The sequence below is a fragment of the Eucyclogobius newberryi genome, unplaced genomic scaffold (genome assembly GCF_026437365.1).
Source record: "Eucyclogobius newberryi isolate DKJ021-1_F unplaced genomic scaffold, fEucNew1.0.hap1 SCAF_1, whole genome shotgun sequence".
NCBI classification, from domain to species: domain Eukaryota; kingdom Metazoa; phylum Chordata; class Actinopteri; order Gobiiformes; family Gobiidae; genus Eucyclogobius; species Eucyclogobius newberryi.
Genome location: NW_027315723.1, coordinates 28,357,194 through 28,373,144, shown reverse-complemented (window position 1 = coordinate 28,373,144; position 15,951 = coordinate 28,357,194). Strand labels below are relative to the sequence as shown.

At 39.1% G+C, this 15,951-nt stretch overlaps 3 protein-coding genes across 3 annotated transcripts in view; 1 reads left to right on the top strand and 2 right to left on the bottom strand.

The window, feature by feature from the left end:
- Window positions 1–6,402, bottom strand: part of lin9 (lin-9 DREAM MuvB core complex component) — an 8,857-nt gene extending 2,455 nt beyond the window's left edge. Inside the window, exons 1-10 of the mRNA XM_072451499.1 lie at window positions 6,285–6,402; window positions 5,615–5,647; window positions 5,388–5,479; window positions 5,102–5,206; window positions 1,077–1,207; window positions 842–967; window positions 611–768; window positions 385–518; window positions 158–283; window positions 1–88 (exon numbers count right to left, since the gene is read on the bottom strand). The exon at window positions 1–88 is cut by the window's left edge and continues 20 nt beyond it. Of these exons, the coding sequence (XP_072307600.1) occupies window positions 1–88; window positions 158–283; window positions 385–518; window positions 611–768; window positions 842–967; window positions 1,077–1,207; window positions 5,102–5,206; window positions 5,388–5,479; window positions 5,615–5,647; window positions 6,285–6,315 (1,024 nt within the window). The 5' untranslated portion in view covers window positions 6,316–6,402. The remainder of the gene's footprint in view (window positions 89–157; window positions 284–384; window positions 519–610; window positions 769–841; window positions 968–1,076; window positions 1,208–5,101; window positions 5,207–5,387; window positions 5,480–5,614; window positions 5,648–6,284) is intronic.
- Window positions 6,403–7,387: 985 nt separating this feature from the next.
- parp1 (poly (ADP-ribose) polymerase 1) lies at window positions 7,388–15,457 on the bottom strand. The gene is made up of 22 exons (XM_072442550.1): window positions 15,261–15,457; window positions 14,371–14,533; window positions 14,151–14,269; window positions 13,863–14,077; window positions 11,832–11,922; window positions 11,644–11,760; window positions 11,377–11,553; window positions 11,148–11,307; window positions 10,438–10,578; window positions 10,120–10,359; window positions 9,843–10,041; window positions 9,561–9,756; window positions 9,336–9,464; window positions 9,165–9,248; window positions 8,966–9,088; window positions 8,762–8,890; window positions 8,587–8,685; window positions 8,351–8,503; window positions 8,147–8,274; window positions 7,993–8,054; window positions 7,789–7,903; window positions 7,388–7,624 (listed from the first exon to the last, which is right to left on the bottom strand). Exons 1-22 carry the CDS (start codon window positions 15,381–15,383, stop codon window positions 7,543–7,545), a joined length of 3,045 nt encoding a protein of 1,014 aa, XP_072298651.1. The 5' UTR covers window positions 15,384–15,457; the 3' UTR covers window positions 7,388–7,542.
- Window positions 12,604–13,503, top strand: adorb1a (adenosine receptor B1a). The gene has a single exon (XM_072449345.1). The coding sequence runs from the start codon at window positions 12,619–12,621 to the stop codon at window positions 13,501–13,503; it is 885 nt and encodes a 294-aa protein (XP_072305446.1). The 5' UTR covers window positions 12,604–12,618.
- Window positions 15,458–15,951: the final 494 nt, after the last annotated feature.

Here is a 15,951-nt window from a genome sequence, read left to right as displayed (position 1 = left end):
CAGGAAACCCTCCCAGAGTCTCTCCTTCAGCACCCGTGAGTTTGGTTTTCCCAGGGGACTGGTTGATAAGAGGATCATTATCTTTGAACTAAAAATGTATAAACTGATATTAAATGTATGCAGTACATGGTAAAAAAAAAATCTGGTTTGACCTTACCATAAGGACGGAGGAGCTAGCAGGCGGATATGGGCCTCTCGGTGGAATTATGTTGTGAAAGTAGCGATTTAACCGGTGCTTTTGTTCAAACGCTGAAATGGGCATCGTGTCATTGGGCTCATTGCTCTGAAAAGTTATCCAAACATTAAAAATTACCCAAATATAGCATTGTATAATAAAATAGAGATGTTATGAAGCTACGGAAGGGTTTATGCAGGAATGTTTACCAGAACTTCGTAGTCAGGCACAGTGTGAGTTCCCAGGCCATTGCGGTCAAAGGTAACGCGATACGTAGCAGCGCTCGTGTCTACGGCATCAATCTGCCCCGTGAACAACCCATCGTGGATCCCTCGTAAGCGCGCTGTGGCACACAAACACAGACTTTAGGAAAACAACTAGGTACACATTGTAACCTAACAATGCATGGACTAAGAAAACATTTCGAATGAATACCTGTGACTTTGGTTCCAATAATAAGTGGCAAGGGGATTTCATCTGGAAGGTCTTTGCAGTTTGATATATCAGTTAGTTTGAACTGCTGCAGGAGTCGTATCTTTTGCCTCTTCTGCCTCAGAGCTGTCCGCTCTTCAGAAAAAAATGCAGAGGAGCACCTAAATCAAAGAACAACCCATAATTCAATCACATCCTTTTCAATTAAAAGTTCACGACTCCAGGATAATGTACCGGCGAGGTTTCCCCATCAGTCTTCTGATTGTTCCCCATTCAACCCTGCTTAACTTCCTAGTTTTGAGATTTGGGAAGGACTCTTTAAGACATAGACAGAATTCATTGTCACCTTCAAACAGGGGTCTGAAAAACAAACACATGAAACAAATATTGTTTTTAAATTAACATTCATATCCTATATTGATATATGAATCTACAAAACTATTATTTACAATTACTATACACGTCTTACCTGTCAATATTGGAATAAAACCATTCATAGATGCACCATTTGTGAGCTTTGGGTAGCTTAAGAAGGTTTCTTAATCTCAGTCCAATTTTTTGGGATGTCTTCTTGTCTGGTGTCACCACATTTGAAAACTTCTGTAAATCCAAAATCCAGAGAGTGTAAATGTAAAAATAGGATTTCGGATTGCTCCTTTCAGCATTAATTTTAAACATATGACTTTATAATTTTCCCCTAATCCAAACTCGCAGTATAAGTGTAAATTATAAGCACTTTTCCCCTTTTGAAACCGTTCTCAAATATGAAGAGGAAATTGTGCTGTTCTTAAGTCAACTAGAGCTTTGAATTTTACACATTTTTTGAATAAAAGTCTTTGTCCCCTGTAAGTAGTTTTATTTACAATTTGCATTGCTCTTTTTGGATAATACAATTTTGAGTAGTATTAGTTTGGTATGTGTTTCCACACACTTCTAGGCCATAGGTCATGTAAGGGAGATCCAAGGAACAATACAGAATATATAATGCTTGTTCATTCAAGAACTATTTAATTTAGGAATAATTCCCAATGATTTACATCACTTTTTCTTTATATCATTTACGCAACTCTTCCAACTTAACTTATTTTGAATTATTATTCCAAGGAATTTTATTTCAAACTCATTCTATCTCTATCATTTATTATTAAATTGCCATCCACATTGGTAATTGCAAAGATTATACATATTTTTAATTATTTTTCCACTATACCAATTAACGCTTCTAAATCATTTCCACAACAAAGTATATTCATCTCAAGTCACTGTCAGAGGCTCTAAATCGATTAATGTGAACATATTGGAATCCATTTTCCAAATAATTTTTGATCTATAAAGTTTTTTAAGTAATAGTTAATGATCAACTGTGTCAAAAGCTCTAGGATCCATAACAGCCCAAGCATGATTGCATATAATATTGCATATTGTTTGTAGTCTTGTTTTGGACCAGCTCTATCAAAGCCAAAGTACTGGTCCCATCTGGCCGTATTGTTGTTCACAGAGTACATTGTGTTTTTCAAGGTGATTGTGTGTATAATCTTTAGTGGAATAATTTATCCAGTATTTGAAAGTTGAGCTAAAGTTGAGGTAAAGTTAAATATGTAGGTTAGGGCTATTCAACTTAATTTTCCAGAGGGCCAGGTCTTTTGGAGGGCCAAGGCCTGTGGGCCGGAGGTGCACTACACTACCGTGACAGTATTTTCAGTCACACAAAATATCCCCTACAATGAATGAAGTTAAAACAATAAATAATTATTGGTTAGTTTTTTGTGACGAATAACACAAAATAATACACAATGCAAAATTGCCCTTCCAGGACTGAACCAGAATTCAACTGGTACCACTCTGGTCCCCTCTGGTTTCCCTCTGCCGTTGGACTCATGAACACTGCCTAAGCACTTTGCACTCACTGCACTGTTCACTTCTTATTGCACTACATATGTATATCTGTACAACTGTAAATTTATTTTTAAATTTATTCTTACTTATTTTTTATATATCTGGTAGCTATTCATTGTTCATTGTTTTGTACTAATTGTTCATTGTTTTGTTGTTTGTGAATTTTGTTCATTGACAATGGCAATAAACCCTATTCTGATTCTGAACTAGGACAAACCAGGTCTGAACCAGGACTAACCCAGACTCAAAACAGGTCTAAAGCAGAATAAAACAAGCAAAAACCAAGACCAAACCAGTGCTAAATTAAACCAGTAAATAAATTATAATAATGAAAAAATATATATTTGGAATTTGGGTTGTGGGCCAGATTAAATCCCCCGAAGGGCCTGATTTGGCCCCCGGGCCTCATGTTGAATAGCCTTAAAGGCGGTATGGACGATTTTTCGGCGATTTGAGAACGCAGGCGGAAGTGCGCATGCGCACTCCCCTGTGCGGACTGATACAACACACACATGCGTTTGTTTATTAGCACAACGGAGCGCATCGCTCGTCTCCCGTAGATTTCTGTCCACTTCTGCGTCAGCTCGAACTGTCTTTCTCCGTCTTCATTTTGCCCCGTACACTGAGGGAACTATATTAAGATAGATCCATGCGCTTAGGCACGCGGAAAAGTGGGGACGAGCCTGACGCGGCTGCAGGTGAGCGGTAGGTGCGTTTTATGATTGATACGTGGCAGGACAAATGATTTATCCACGCCACGAGGAAATATGATAAAAAATTTGCTGAAAAAAATCGTCCATACCACCTTTAACACTCGACTACAGGCAGCACTGAAGTACTATATATTCACTGAGTTCATTCAATACTGACATGTCAAGTCCATTCCAGTCTGCTGACTTTTTCCTCTTGTATTTTTATGATTCTAATAATTTAATTTCGTTGTCATGCGTTTAAGTTCCAAATTTGAGCCAATGTTACTAAATGGTTGTTTTATTAATTTGCAAGAGCATTGGGTTGACTAATTACTCTTCCATCGTTTGGCAGAAAGTGAACAGGAACGTTGGTATTTCGATTAGTTTATTTAAGACACACATGTCATTTTTGTTCTTTTCCAAACTTGTACAGTAATATTTTTTACTTGAGCTCATACTACTTGTTAATTTATTTTTATATGTTTTATGAGTACTCTGTTCTTTTTTGTACAAAAAGGCATCATATTTTGTTCCATTAAATCACAAACAGTTGATATTTCTTTGTGATTTTGTAAAACTTCTTTTTAACTGTGAAGGTACTCTGATATATCATTAATTAGAAGCCCACTCATCATTTCACTTTCAATAACATCAGTGAATATACCTTGAATCAATGTTGCACTAGTTGTTATTTTTGAGTTGGTCTTGTTACAAATGGATAGAAGCATAAACTATAGATCAATAACTGCAGTTAGTTCTGAAGGGTTCAACAAAGCAATATTAAATTATATCTCCACATTTAACCCCAGGTCATCATTGTTTACCTAAATGTATCAATGCATGAGCCAGAGCTTTTTATTATTTTTTTTTTATCTCAATTTCCACAGTAATACATTCCATAATTTGATAAATGAATAGACATGTTTCTGACCGTCTCTATTCTCAAATTTTGATGACTATATTAGGCCACACCCCCATCTTTTTAACAGTTCCTACTTATACCACGATGCGGTTGTTAAAGCCTTGACAGTTAAAATGAATAATTGATAATGCATCTATTGTGGTTTTATGCATCTCAAATTGATCATCAGTGTAATAATAATAAAGTGTTCTGTATTTTTGTATACGGGTTGTTCTCTCTGGATTAAGATCATTCTGTGCGTCCTGTGTGGAGTCAAACCTTTTCAACTAAAGGTTTTTGTTGTGTGAATAATTAGTACATTCTTACTTTGGATGTAGTTTTGTTAGGTTCACTTGTTCAGATCATAAATCTGATTCATTCTCATTTGGACATCTTCTTTGCATTTAAATATTGGGAGGTAGATAATTTGTATTGTTCCAGCTCCTTGACATACTTGATGACCTTCACTCTGGCCTGTTCTGGATTTCCATTCAGCTTGATCACGAGTTTGCAGTTTCTTGTCCAAGTGGCTTGAATCTTGTTTTCTTTTCTCAACATCTTTACTTGTCTAGCATTTACAGAATTTGTTTTGGTATAGTGCTTTTTATTATTTCTCTGGTAGTGTGGTACGCAGCAATGCTCTTACTCTCTATTGTAGATGTTTTTGCCATGAAATCTAGAAATCCTCCATTCTTGAATATTGTTCCAAATCATCAATTCGTCTTTCCAGGTGTTCGATACTCTTGACCTTTTCTTGTAACAGTGTTCTCAATTGTTTGATTTAATTTGTTAATTACTCCATTTTTGTTGAACCTGCTTCTTGGAAATGTCATCCACAGTCCAGTCCAGTCCAGTTTTTTTGCACAATTAAAGTTCTTATTCCTTCAGATAGTGATAGAAAACTTCAGATGTGGTGGATGTTGACCTATTTTTAAGATATACAATTGTGGAGAAGATTGGCAGCAGCACAGCAGTACAGGCAGTTAGAGTTGGAATGATTTTTACCTGTGGAGTGGTGGAAACCCTCTGGCTTCTCCGAGGAGATTGAGAAGGAAGACCTCTTTCCTCTTCATCTCGAAACAAACGACTTCTTTTTGAGCTTCGCGTTGGCTGCAAGTACAGAGTAAAGACAGAATGTTTTAAAAATCTAAATTGAGAGCAAGAAAGTATCGCTTAATTTACAAATACATATGAAACAGAGTAATTTGCCTCAGCCTAGAACTAGAGGCTCTAAAAAGAAGCAACGCTTAGACAGCTAATACATGAGGTGGCTCTTAAATAAAGTGTGTACCGTATCCATCGTGAGAGTTGAGGGACGTCCCCGGGTGTTATGAGCCCTCTGAAAGCTGTTCTTTTCATTGAGAGAGTTGGACAAACTGCCCTCTGCAAGACAACAACAAACAGATACGTGTTACAGGTTTTATGGTGGTTGGCAAACAGTTTAAAGAGGAGCGTTACAAGTGGAGCAGTAAACAACACACATGTTTACACTGAGTGTTGAATGACATATCTACTCACCCTTCAGGCTGACAAGTGCCTCTGCTGAGGAGCCTAAAGAACACACAGCCTGGTTAGGAACAGCCGTAACACAGAGAATACACACGAGTGAACGCGATAATAACTAAAAATCAAATATAAGTCTCAGGGATGTGACATCCTTCATGGACTGAAAACAAACACGCGTAGTAGTCCAGGAGTGGAGTACTTATGATGTGATGTTAGGTGGGATACAGTCACTACATGTACACAGTGCGTTAACTGTTGGCTATTGATTGCCTTTCATTTAGCACTAACCAGGGCACAAAACTGTCATAAATACTATATAACGAGGGAACACTACACAATAACGACGCAATACATCAATAGTTCAAGTTAGGCAAATCTTTAGAATAAACCATCACAAAATTGGCAGGTTAGCACGTAGCTAAGCTATGCTAAGGCATTTGTTTACCATAAAGCTTCAAGTATAACCCATTAGCTTTCGTTAGCCTTCTGCTAACAAGCGTTAGCCTACTTGTTCAGACCGGTGCGTCTTTGCAAGTACAAATGATGTTGTTATCGCCACCTGGAATCTGAGGTATCACCTGGGCCTCAAATTATATAGATTTACACCAATGTACAGCTTTAATAACGCCGCGGGCGTAGTACATTTGCGCTGTAAAACTCTTTTTAGTATTTTTTTACTCACTCTCGTCTAACAGCTGGTCCATGTCCGCCATCTTGAATCAGCCGCGCCGCTTTTTCAAAGACTTTGTCAAAATGCATTCTGGGTTGGGACGCTTTGTGGAGGGCGATTTGAGAGAAACACAACTCTACAAACTCTTTTTATTTAAATATGTACACTTTATACACATTGTTCAACAAGCATACATACAGCATCACGTAACCAAACAGTAGTTTCTGACAGCGATGCCCTGCTCCACACCTTTGAACCTTTGAACAGTTCACCAAACTAGGAAGTGACAGCTACATTGTAGGAATTTTCTAAGTTCATTAGTTTTCAACTCACAAATTCTATGGACATTTGTCAACTACATTCCATCTTTAGGACCTTACCTGTTGTGTGCAGGTTTAGTCTAAAATAAGACTATAGGCAATGTGTAATAGAAATATGTCATTTTCACCAAGGAGAACCCAGACAAAGTTTACTTTCATAAGCATTTCTTTATTTTAGGATGGATGGAATGAATGAATTAAGTTTAGATTTAAGATTAGGCCGACTGTAATGCAACATGTGATTACAGTATGTTTTTTTTTTTATTCCACTTTGAGAAGACATTGTACGAAACAAATCTAGTAGACTACTGGAGGCTAGGTTACAAGCCAAACATACAGTAAATACAGTAGTAATAGTATTTATAATGTGTGCCGTTTTGGCTGAACAGAACTACAGTATTTGTTTCTCTTTATATGTGAAGAAGAAACTCTCAAGGACTTTTAAGTAGGCATACATATATATATACATATATATATACATATATATATATATATATATATATATATATATATATATATATATATATATATATATATATATATATATATATATATATATATATATACATATATACATATATACATATATACATATATACATATATACATATATACATATATACATATATATATATATATATATATATATATATATATATATATATATATATATATATATATACATATATATATATATATATATATATATATATATATATATATATATATATATATATATATATATATATATATATATATATATATATATAGTACCAAATGCAAAATGAACAATGCAAACCGCTATGACTTTATTAGAGTGACTAAATAAATGTTCTGGGACCATTGTAAAACGGTGCAACGCAACATTTAACTGAACTATTGTTAGCGATCCAATTTGCAAGATTTGTGGCAATAGAGGTCTGTGGTCTGAACATCTGAACACGGTCTTCTCACCACAGAGACGTTTGGTAGTTAAACTTAATCTTCAGCAGATACTTTAGATTTACCTGTGCAACATCATAAACAATGTATCTGGAGGGAAAATGGTTCAGGAAAAGACATTTACATTCAAAAGCCTATACAGTGATATAAACCTGTCAACCGTGAAGATATTTATTGTAACATAAAATACTAAAACAAAATGACTAACACAATAAAATAAATCTAGATAACATGTTTTTAATTTGAAAGGATACTCATTGTACAGCAGGCTTGTGTCTTCGATGTTTGTATTGACACCTTTTCCTAAAGGTACTTGTACTCCCTCTAATGAGACCGAAGCATTTGGATCTGGAGCAGTTCTACCCACACCTGATGAAAAATAAACAAGAAAAACTGTAAGTTGTTCTCACCAACAATAAACGGCGCTATAAAACCACTTAATATTTACGGTAATTTACCTTTAACACTGTGTTTTCCCTTTGGCATTTTTGTAATGTGGGCAGCCTTTTTCAGTTCATGCCTGAAAACAATTTAAAAAAAAAGGTACTTACATTATCCACTGTGATAATTGACCAATGGTTTATATTATATTATACTCATTCAACTACTGACATGTTTCCAAGGGCGACTTCAGCCAACAGCAAAAGACCTACAGAGTCAGACTGCGACGTGTGACAGTAGTTGGCACTTTTAGAAACCATGTCAGCGAAGTAGACACCTTTGCCGAACATGTAACCAGTCTGAAAATCAAAAAGAAATCATGATTACTTAAACAAATAAAGAAATGCATACAAAACGCTAGACAAAATCACTCACCACTGGGGCTTCTGGCGGAGCGATACGCAGACCCTGAGATAAGATTCCTGCATAGTTAGTGGTACGTGAGCCGTGCCATAGGAGCTGTCGGTTGTGCAGCTCCTCGAACGGCCGATAGCGCTGGTATTCGCCCTCTCGCTTGATTTTGAAGATCTAAATAAGCAACAATAATTTCACGTTTAAATTCATTCACGGTTAAGATTTACGCACGTTTCAGACTTTTTCCCCACACTTACTTCATCCACCTCCAGCGTGTAAGTATTGTGAGTGGCGGCATGCGTGTTCTTGACATATTGCATAATTATGTCTGCCTCTTGAGTAGCCTTGTCAACAACCTACGGTGGACAGAAATATACACGGTTTGGATTTAAATCAGAAAGGCAAAATGGTCAATTAATTGCTGAAACGCACCTCAATCTCCGTTTTAAGTTGATCATAATTTATGTCAATAGGATCGCTGTCATTATCCTGCGCGCCGCCTCTCAGCAAACTGTATGCAACTTCAATGTCCAACAGATTATCCAACATCTGGACCTTAGCCTGGATAACGGTCAAATCAAACATCTTTCTTTACGTTTCCTCAGTGAAGTAAATAATGCACGCGATTGCACCTACTTGAATGTAGTCAAGGTTGTTGAGAAGAGGAGGCTTTTTCATTCCAAAGTCATGAGGGATTAATGTGTAGAAGCGATTAGACAAGTCCAATATCTGAGACTCGGGAACACTGTCCGTTACAGCCTGGGATACAAAAAGATTTTAACCATTTTAGCCATTATGAACAGCAAGTAAAAGATGAGAAATGACATCGACGGACCTGTTGTACTTCTGTAAGGAGCGAATAGGCGCTCTGAATCTGCCTCTTACTCAACTTTCCAAGCGGCATCTTTTGGAGATCAATCTGTGGAGGGGAAAAAACTTGGGTTAGTATTTTTAAAAATATATATTGCAGGAACTTGTTTTTGGTATTACAATAGAAAAAAATCACCTCAAATTCCACCATGGCTTTCTTCATACTCTCAACATCGAAAATCATCTTGATCAACTCCTGCACAGGTTTGGCTAGTTTAGATTTGGCACCAGCAGTAGCGGTTAGCCTCCGGACTGCCTCCTCATCCTAACAAGTACACACAAATACAAACAAGTACAAACACATAAACAAACAGGTCAGACATCCTGTCCGTTTCCCCAAATGATTCATCCATTTTTATACCTGTCCATAATCGATCTCCAACGGGTAGAACTTGTTGGGATACTTTGTGAAATTTGTACAGTTCCAGTCATTGCCGGTCTTTTCCTTGTACACAACCAGGAAATTGTCCAGCGCCGAGTTCTTATCGTGGAACTTGTCAAGTTTGTTCCCTCCGATGGTGGTTCCGACTCGGCCCCACGACCTGAAGACCCAGTACCTGTAAGAAGAAACGGTCAAAGTATATGAATGTGGGTAAATCCGTATATTCTCAAGAGTTGTGACGATTACTAAAGCATTGCTAACCGTTTTTGAAAATCGTCTTCAAGCAGCTGAAGTTTGTAATAGGAGTTCATCCCCTTGACGATGTCCACGAGGCCCAACGTCGCGCTGTACATTTTCCCGCTCTGCTCCAGAACGTGGGCGCTGTTCTCTAAACCCGAGTCTGGATCTACAGCTGCTCCTCCTTTCACGGTAAGTTTCATCTTCTTAGATTTGTGTCCACCTGAAATAAAACAGAATTAATGTCTAAATATGATCTCAGTGACCCATTTAACAGCTCGTTTTTTTGGTTTCTTTTTACCTTCCTCCTCCTTGATTCGTCCGGTGCTCTTGGCAGCCAGAGCCCCGGACTTGGAGGACACTGCTGCCGCTTTGCTCTCCACTTTGACCTCCGCACCCCAGGGTGAAATGGCGTGGAGGGAGACCAGTTCTTGAAGGGCTTTACCCGACGACTTGATGTCCGTCAGAAAGTCTTCAGCCACTACGCGCACTCCGGCGTCTCTCGCCTCCTCCATCTTTTTGCTCATCTTTTCCACTTCCTCTGTACCACATCAAATGAAAGCAAAACTGTTGATTTCTTTCTGTCGCGTGTAAACAATCTGTCAAAGTGAATCCTTACTCTCGGTGCTGAGGCAGAGGGAAGCCTTGTTAGCAGCCCCGGTGATTTTTCCACCGAGCTCCTCGACAGCGGTTTTTAAGACATCCTTGTTCTTGGTCAGCTTACCAATAGTAAAGAACTTCATGCCAGTAAGAGGTTTATCTACAGCAAAAAGAAGAAAAAATACATCATTATGTATACAAATGTTGGCCTTATTATAGAGTAATGTTACTTTAAAATCACATTACTTAAGTAGAAGCTGAATGAGTGGCCTAAAAAAAATACTCAAGAGTAAAAAGGTATTTGGAAAAACTTGAGTATAAAAGTTTAGATGTAAAATGTATTTGAAATATTATTTGATTTGAGCAAGGGTAATCGGACGAACAAAAAATAGAAACAAAAATAAAAATGTCTGAAGGTGAAGAGTAAGAGTCTGAAGCATTTACCGGTAAAGTTCATATAAAACACATTTTGTCACAATAGAATTTCTCTCAGTGGGAAATGTTACTTTTACTCAAGTAAAGGTAATACTGAGCTACAACCTGACACGAATCTCTCCTGTTAATGTTAATGTACATTGTGCACTGTCCCCGTCTTAATAAATAAATAAACATTACTCAAGTAAAAGTAAAAGTGTGGTGACAGAAAACTAATTGATGAAATTTAAGTAAATGTAACAGAATACTGCCTCATTCTTTGCAAATACAAATGAAAGCATAACGTCTTCTGACCTGGAGGTGCCTCTAGCACTGCTTCCAATGGAGCACTGGATGCGCTGGCCTTAGGTTCAGCTTTAACCACAGCCTGGGCCGGAGTGGGAGCTTCTTTGGGGAATACTCGGTCTTGCTTCTTGAATTTGAATTTCTTAAGGATAGGAACCTCATGGAATTCCTAAAAAAGAAGACGCAAGTTAGTTGTTTATAAAAAAAAACATTGATGGATGATTTAGAGCAGACTTACCGTGGGAATGAGCCAGTCACTGCGAACAGGTGTTTTTGTGTTGAACACACATTTGGTCCAGGCTGAGATGTCTCCAGTGCAGTGATAAGCATCACCCTTGAACACCAGCTGTCCTGAGCACTCTTTGCACGGCCTGAGGGCCCCAAAGGCCATCCCATCAGCCAAACAGTCAACCACCTGTAATACAATATTTTGCAAATGGTACACATTTTTTTAATTACAGAACTTTTGTCACTGAAAGCTCACAAAGGATTAGAGCAGACTTACATTAGACTCTCCTGATGGAACGTCTTGTCCATTTGCAATCAGCAGCTCCTTCATGTCATTAATCGAACAGTTCTTCCTCAGTTTGTCCTTGATGCCCCAGATCAACTGACTTTGATTCTGTCACATAAATAAACATGAGCACTGGAACACAACCAATAAATGCGTTAATTGTTAAAAGAAAAATAAACCTTCAATTGTTCTTCTAGTTTATTCTTCTCCTGTTCCTCTTCCTGCTTCTGTTTTTTTGACAGTCCGTCCAACTCATCCCCTTTTCTTTTCCTAAAATGCATACACTTTTTAATGATCACTTTTGGGAAACATCTCCATGTCAAAGGGGGTAATATGAATAACAAAGTTGTTTTTGATCACATTCATTAAAAGGTTATTGGGACATTATTTACTAATGTACATCCAGCTGGGCAAGCCTGAACTGGTTTTGAAGTCTCAGGTGTATCAAGACACTTTATTACCCTCTTCATTATGAATGGGTCATTGGAAACATGCAAGGGCACTTATCGTCTCTTGGGCACAAGTCCACCCTCATTATAGCTAATTAATAAACAAAAGCAGCTCTGTTGTCAAACCCGTAGAGTTTGACAACAGACAACCACTATTGGTCTTGGGAGAGGCAGTTTTCTTTAAAAAGCCAGATGCCGTTTTGACGTGGACATGACCACTGTAAACACACTGCTTCCGGTATTGCCAGGGACAAACTGGTAAAAACAGAGTCTGGTGAGTCATTTTATATACTTAAAAAATGTATGTTCTACAACGTTTAACATAATTTCTTCTTCTTTTTCAGAAATGGAGCAAAGCTACATTCTGCTGAAACTCCACAGTTTCAAGTCAAATGAACAGAAAACAGATTTATATTCTTTTTTTAACTTGTCAAACCATTCTTCAGAATACGTCGGCTACTTTAGTACGACTTCACCTCCTCTTATTGAGACTACCATCTCCCCAAATGTGGCATACATGACAGCGGAGCTCATCATCGCTTTTTTATCAACAGTGGGCAATTTACTGGTGTGCGTTGCCGTGGGCATTAACCAGAAGCTACGCACAGTTACCAATTATTTCCTGGTGTCCCTCGCAGTCGCGGACATCTGCGTCGGTTCCATTGCCATCCCGTGTGCCATTCTCACTGATATTGGGCTGCCACATCACAACCTTTACCTGTGTCTGCTCATGTTAAGTGTGCTCATCATGTTTACTCAAAGCTCAATCTTTAGCTTACTGGCAGTGGCTGTGGAGCGCTACCTGGCCATTCTAATGCCTTTTCGTTACCAACTGCTAGTAACACCTCGGAATGCCATCTTGGTCATCCTTTTTACGTGGTTGTTAGCCTTCCTCATTGGTCTTATTCCACTCATGGGGTGGCATAAAACACCTCCAGATGCAGGCTTCTGTTTCTTTGTTTCTGTTGTAGACATGACCTATATGGTTTATTTTAACTTTTTTGCCTGCGTCCTTGCACCGTTGGTCGTTATGTTCCTAATTTATGCCCAGATCTTTGTCACTGTCAAGAAACAAATGCGACAGATAACATGTGTGCCCAGCGGAAGAGGAGAGGCTCAAATGACTCTGGCGGCAGGGATTCGAAAGGAGATAAAGACGGCCATGCCCGTCTTTCTTGTCCTCTTCCTCTTCACAATTTGCTGGATCCCATTGCATATAATCAACTGTTTTTTGCTGCTGTGCCCAAACTGCCCTGTTCCTCTGGAACTGCTCCTAGCTGCCATTATTCTGTCACATGCCAACTCTGCCGTCAATCCTTTCATCTACGCAAACACAATGACCACGTTCAGAGACACATTTAAAGTTATATTTTTGTGCTGTCAAACTGTGAGAGACAGATGAGTTGTAGCCTGAAAACAATTGTGGTTGTCACCAACTATATACTAACGTCATAGAGAATATTTACATAAGTATTCTTTGACATTTTGATTCAATAATAAATAAGGTGTTTTCGCATGCGGTTTAGGGTCTGTATAGTCCAGATGATGATTACAAATATCAAATTACAACTAGGACAAAAGTTGACTAGTCCGTTTAGTTGATTAATCATTCCATAAAAATCAATCCATGGACTAAAGAGAGACTAAACTAAGACCTAAATTCATGTCTGAACCAGGACATTTTGATTTTAATCTCCACAATTTGAGAAACACTTTCTATTGTATTGTTGTATTATTGTATTAGCTCAGGCCTCTCCTCACCCCTCTGACTTGACAGCGGGGAGCCTCATCTTGAGCTCTGCCTGGTCCTCAGCCCGGAGCGCAGCAAACCCCTTCAGCTGTGCCGCGCCGTACTCGCTCTTGAAGGCCAGCTCATCTCTGCGGTCCACGAAACACGCCGTGTGGTACCAGCGGTCGATCAAGCCCAGCTGAGGCTTCTCTGGATCAACGGTCTTCTTCGACACGCGGATCTGATCCTGAAATTAAACACTGGACGTTAGACATACAAGAAGAATACTCCATATGGGTAATATTTAGATTCTGGCAAACCTTTTCTATTTTCTGCTCACAGCCTTTACACTTGCTGCGGTTTGACTTGGCATATTCTACTGCAAAGTCATTGAGAGTTTTCTCCCCTTTAGCACCACTTTTCTGTCCTCCTTTTCCTGCTGTAATGAAAGAATGCCCAAATGCCCAGACATTTTTGTGCACAATTCCTTTATTAACCATTGTTCAACAATATGGACGATAATCTACAAAGTGAACTGACCTGAGACCGCCCCTCCGCTCTCAACGGCTTTCTTGATCTTCTCCTGATCCTCCCAGCGGAGTCCAGAGAACCCTCCGATGTCCGCGCTGGATTGAGCTGACGCACGCTGCCAGAAGCAGGAGAAGTGATGCCAGTGGGGCACCTTCCCGTCAAACATGGGTGACTACAGCAGAGGAGAAAACAGGAAAGTATAATGAAGATTGTGATCTGAACGTGGACATTTTGGTGATAACAAGCCAGAAATACCATAGGCAGAGTTAGAGGTGAGATATACACATTAAAACATTTATAATATCGCAGTGGTTGTTCTGGCAGTATGCAAAATAAGAATATTAGGTGTAATGTCTAAAATGATCAAGAATTGCAACAAAAAGAGCTGATTGGAAATGAAATGAGCAGAGTGGTCAAATGTAATGTTCCAAACAAGGGTATAAAGTGATAATTCTGCACTTGTATTGTTAATTTTAAGGCACATTCACGTTTTGTCCAAGCAGGGGTGGGCGATATGGACAAAAATACATGTATCGACAATGTTTTGCATTAAACTTAGGCGATATTTCACCGAAGCATCGGGAATATGCTCGAATGTGTCTGTGAATGTCTTGGTAGGGGTTAATGCCACGTTTACTTATATTTGCAGTAAGAGAAGATGTAACAATAGTGTCTTTGCTCAGCCTCTCTTTGTGACCAGAAGTGTGGGCAGTGCCAGCCATTTAAATGCTAACCCGGGCCTACTGCACATCAAAACAAACGCATGCTAAACTCTAAATGTAGCTGTTAACACACGTATCGTAATCTAATCGTGCTTTTGCGCGGGCTGATCGCATTACCAGTGTAAGAAGCTATAACCCTGCAGCTTCTTTCTGCACATCCAGCCGGAGCTTCATTACCTGCACCATGATGGCCATCCGCAGGGAGTCTTTGGCTATGTTCTCTTTGCATTTCTTGCACGACGCGCGGCCACTTTTTGCGTATTCCGCGATGTAAAGCTTGTCCTCTTGTGACTCGGCCATGGTTTGAAATGCGTGGGAAATCGAATGAAGTGGTAGCGCGGTGAACTTTCTGCAGAGAGAGAAAGGGCTCCACAACAATCAAAGCTGGTTCAGAGGGAAAGCTCCCCGCGTGTCTGCGCAGAGAGGGGGAGAGAGACAGGATGTCTCACTGTGATCCCGGTCCGACCCGGGTCCAGAGCCATAACGAGACCCCCACGGAGACCCCACAGAAGACCGCATCTGCGACTGACCATTGAACCGACACGGCACAAACAATAACAAGCACAACAATAACAACCGTCTTTATGGGCTTGTGTGCACACTAAATCATGTTAAATTGTCATAAACTGCTCAATCCCAGTTTTAAGTTCTGACACCAATAACATCGGCATTGAAAGGAAAATGCACTATAATGTTTTGTAGGAATTTTTCACCACTGCTTTGCTCTTTACTGCAAAGGAATAAAAGTTTTGTCTTTGCTTTCGAGAAAGAATCTGTGTTTTAGGAACGATCTGTGAATCGCCCCCTGAAATACCCGCGCGAGCCTCAGTCAAGTGCAATCGAGTTCAGAAAAATCAACCCAAGGATC

Excerpts from the sequence above, each read along its gene's own strand:
- adorb1a (XM_072449345.1), top strand. The coding sequence starts at position 12,619 with ATGACAGCGGAGCTCATCATCGCTTTTTTATCAACAGTGGGCAATTTA.
- parp1 (XM_072442550.1), bottom strand. The coding sequence starts at position 15,383 with ATGGCCGAGTCACAAGAGGACAAGCTTTACATCGCGGAATACGCAAAA. Across the intron at positions 9,249-9,335 it reads AAGCCATGGTGGAATTTGAG|ATTGATCTCCAAAAGATGCC; the intron begins GTGATTTTTTTC and ends TCCCCTCCACAG. Across the intron at positions 8,055-8,146 it reads GAAGTCGCCCTTGGAAACAT|GCATGAACTGAAAAAGGCTG; the intron begins GTCAGTAGTTGA and ends AATTGTTTTCAG.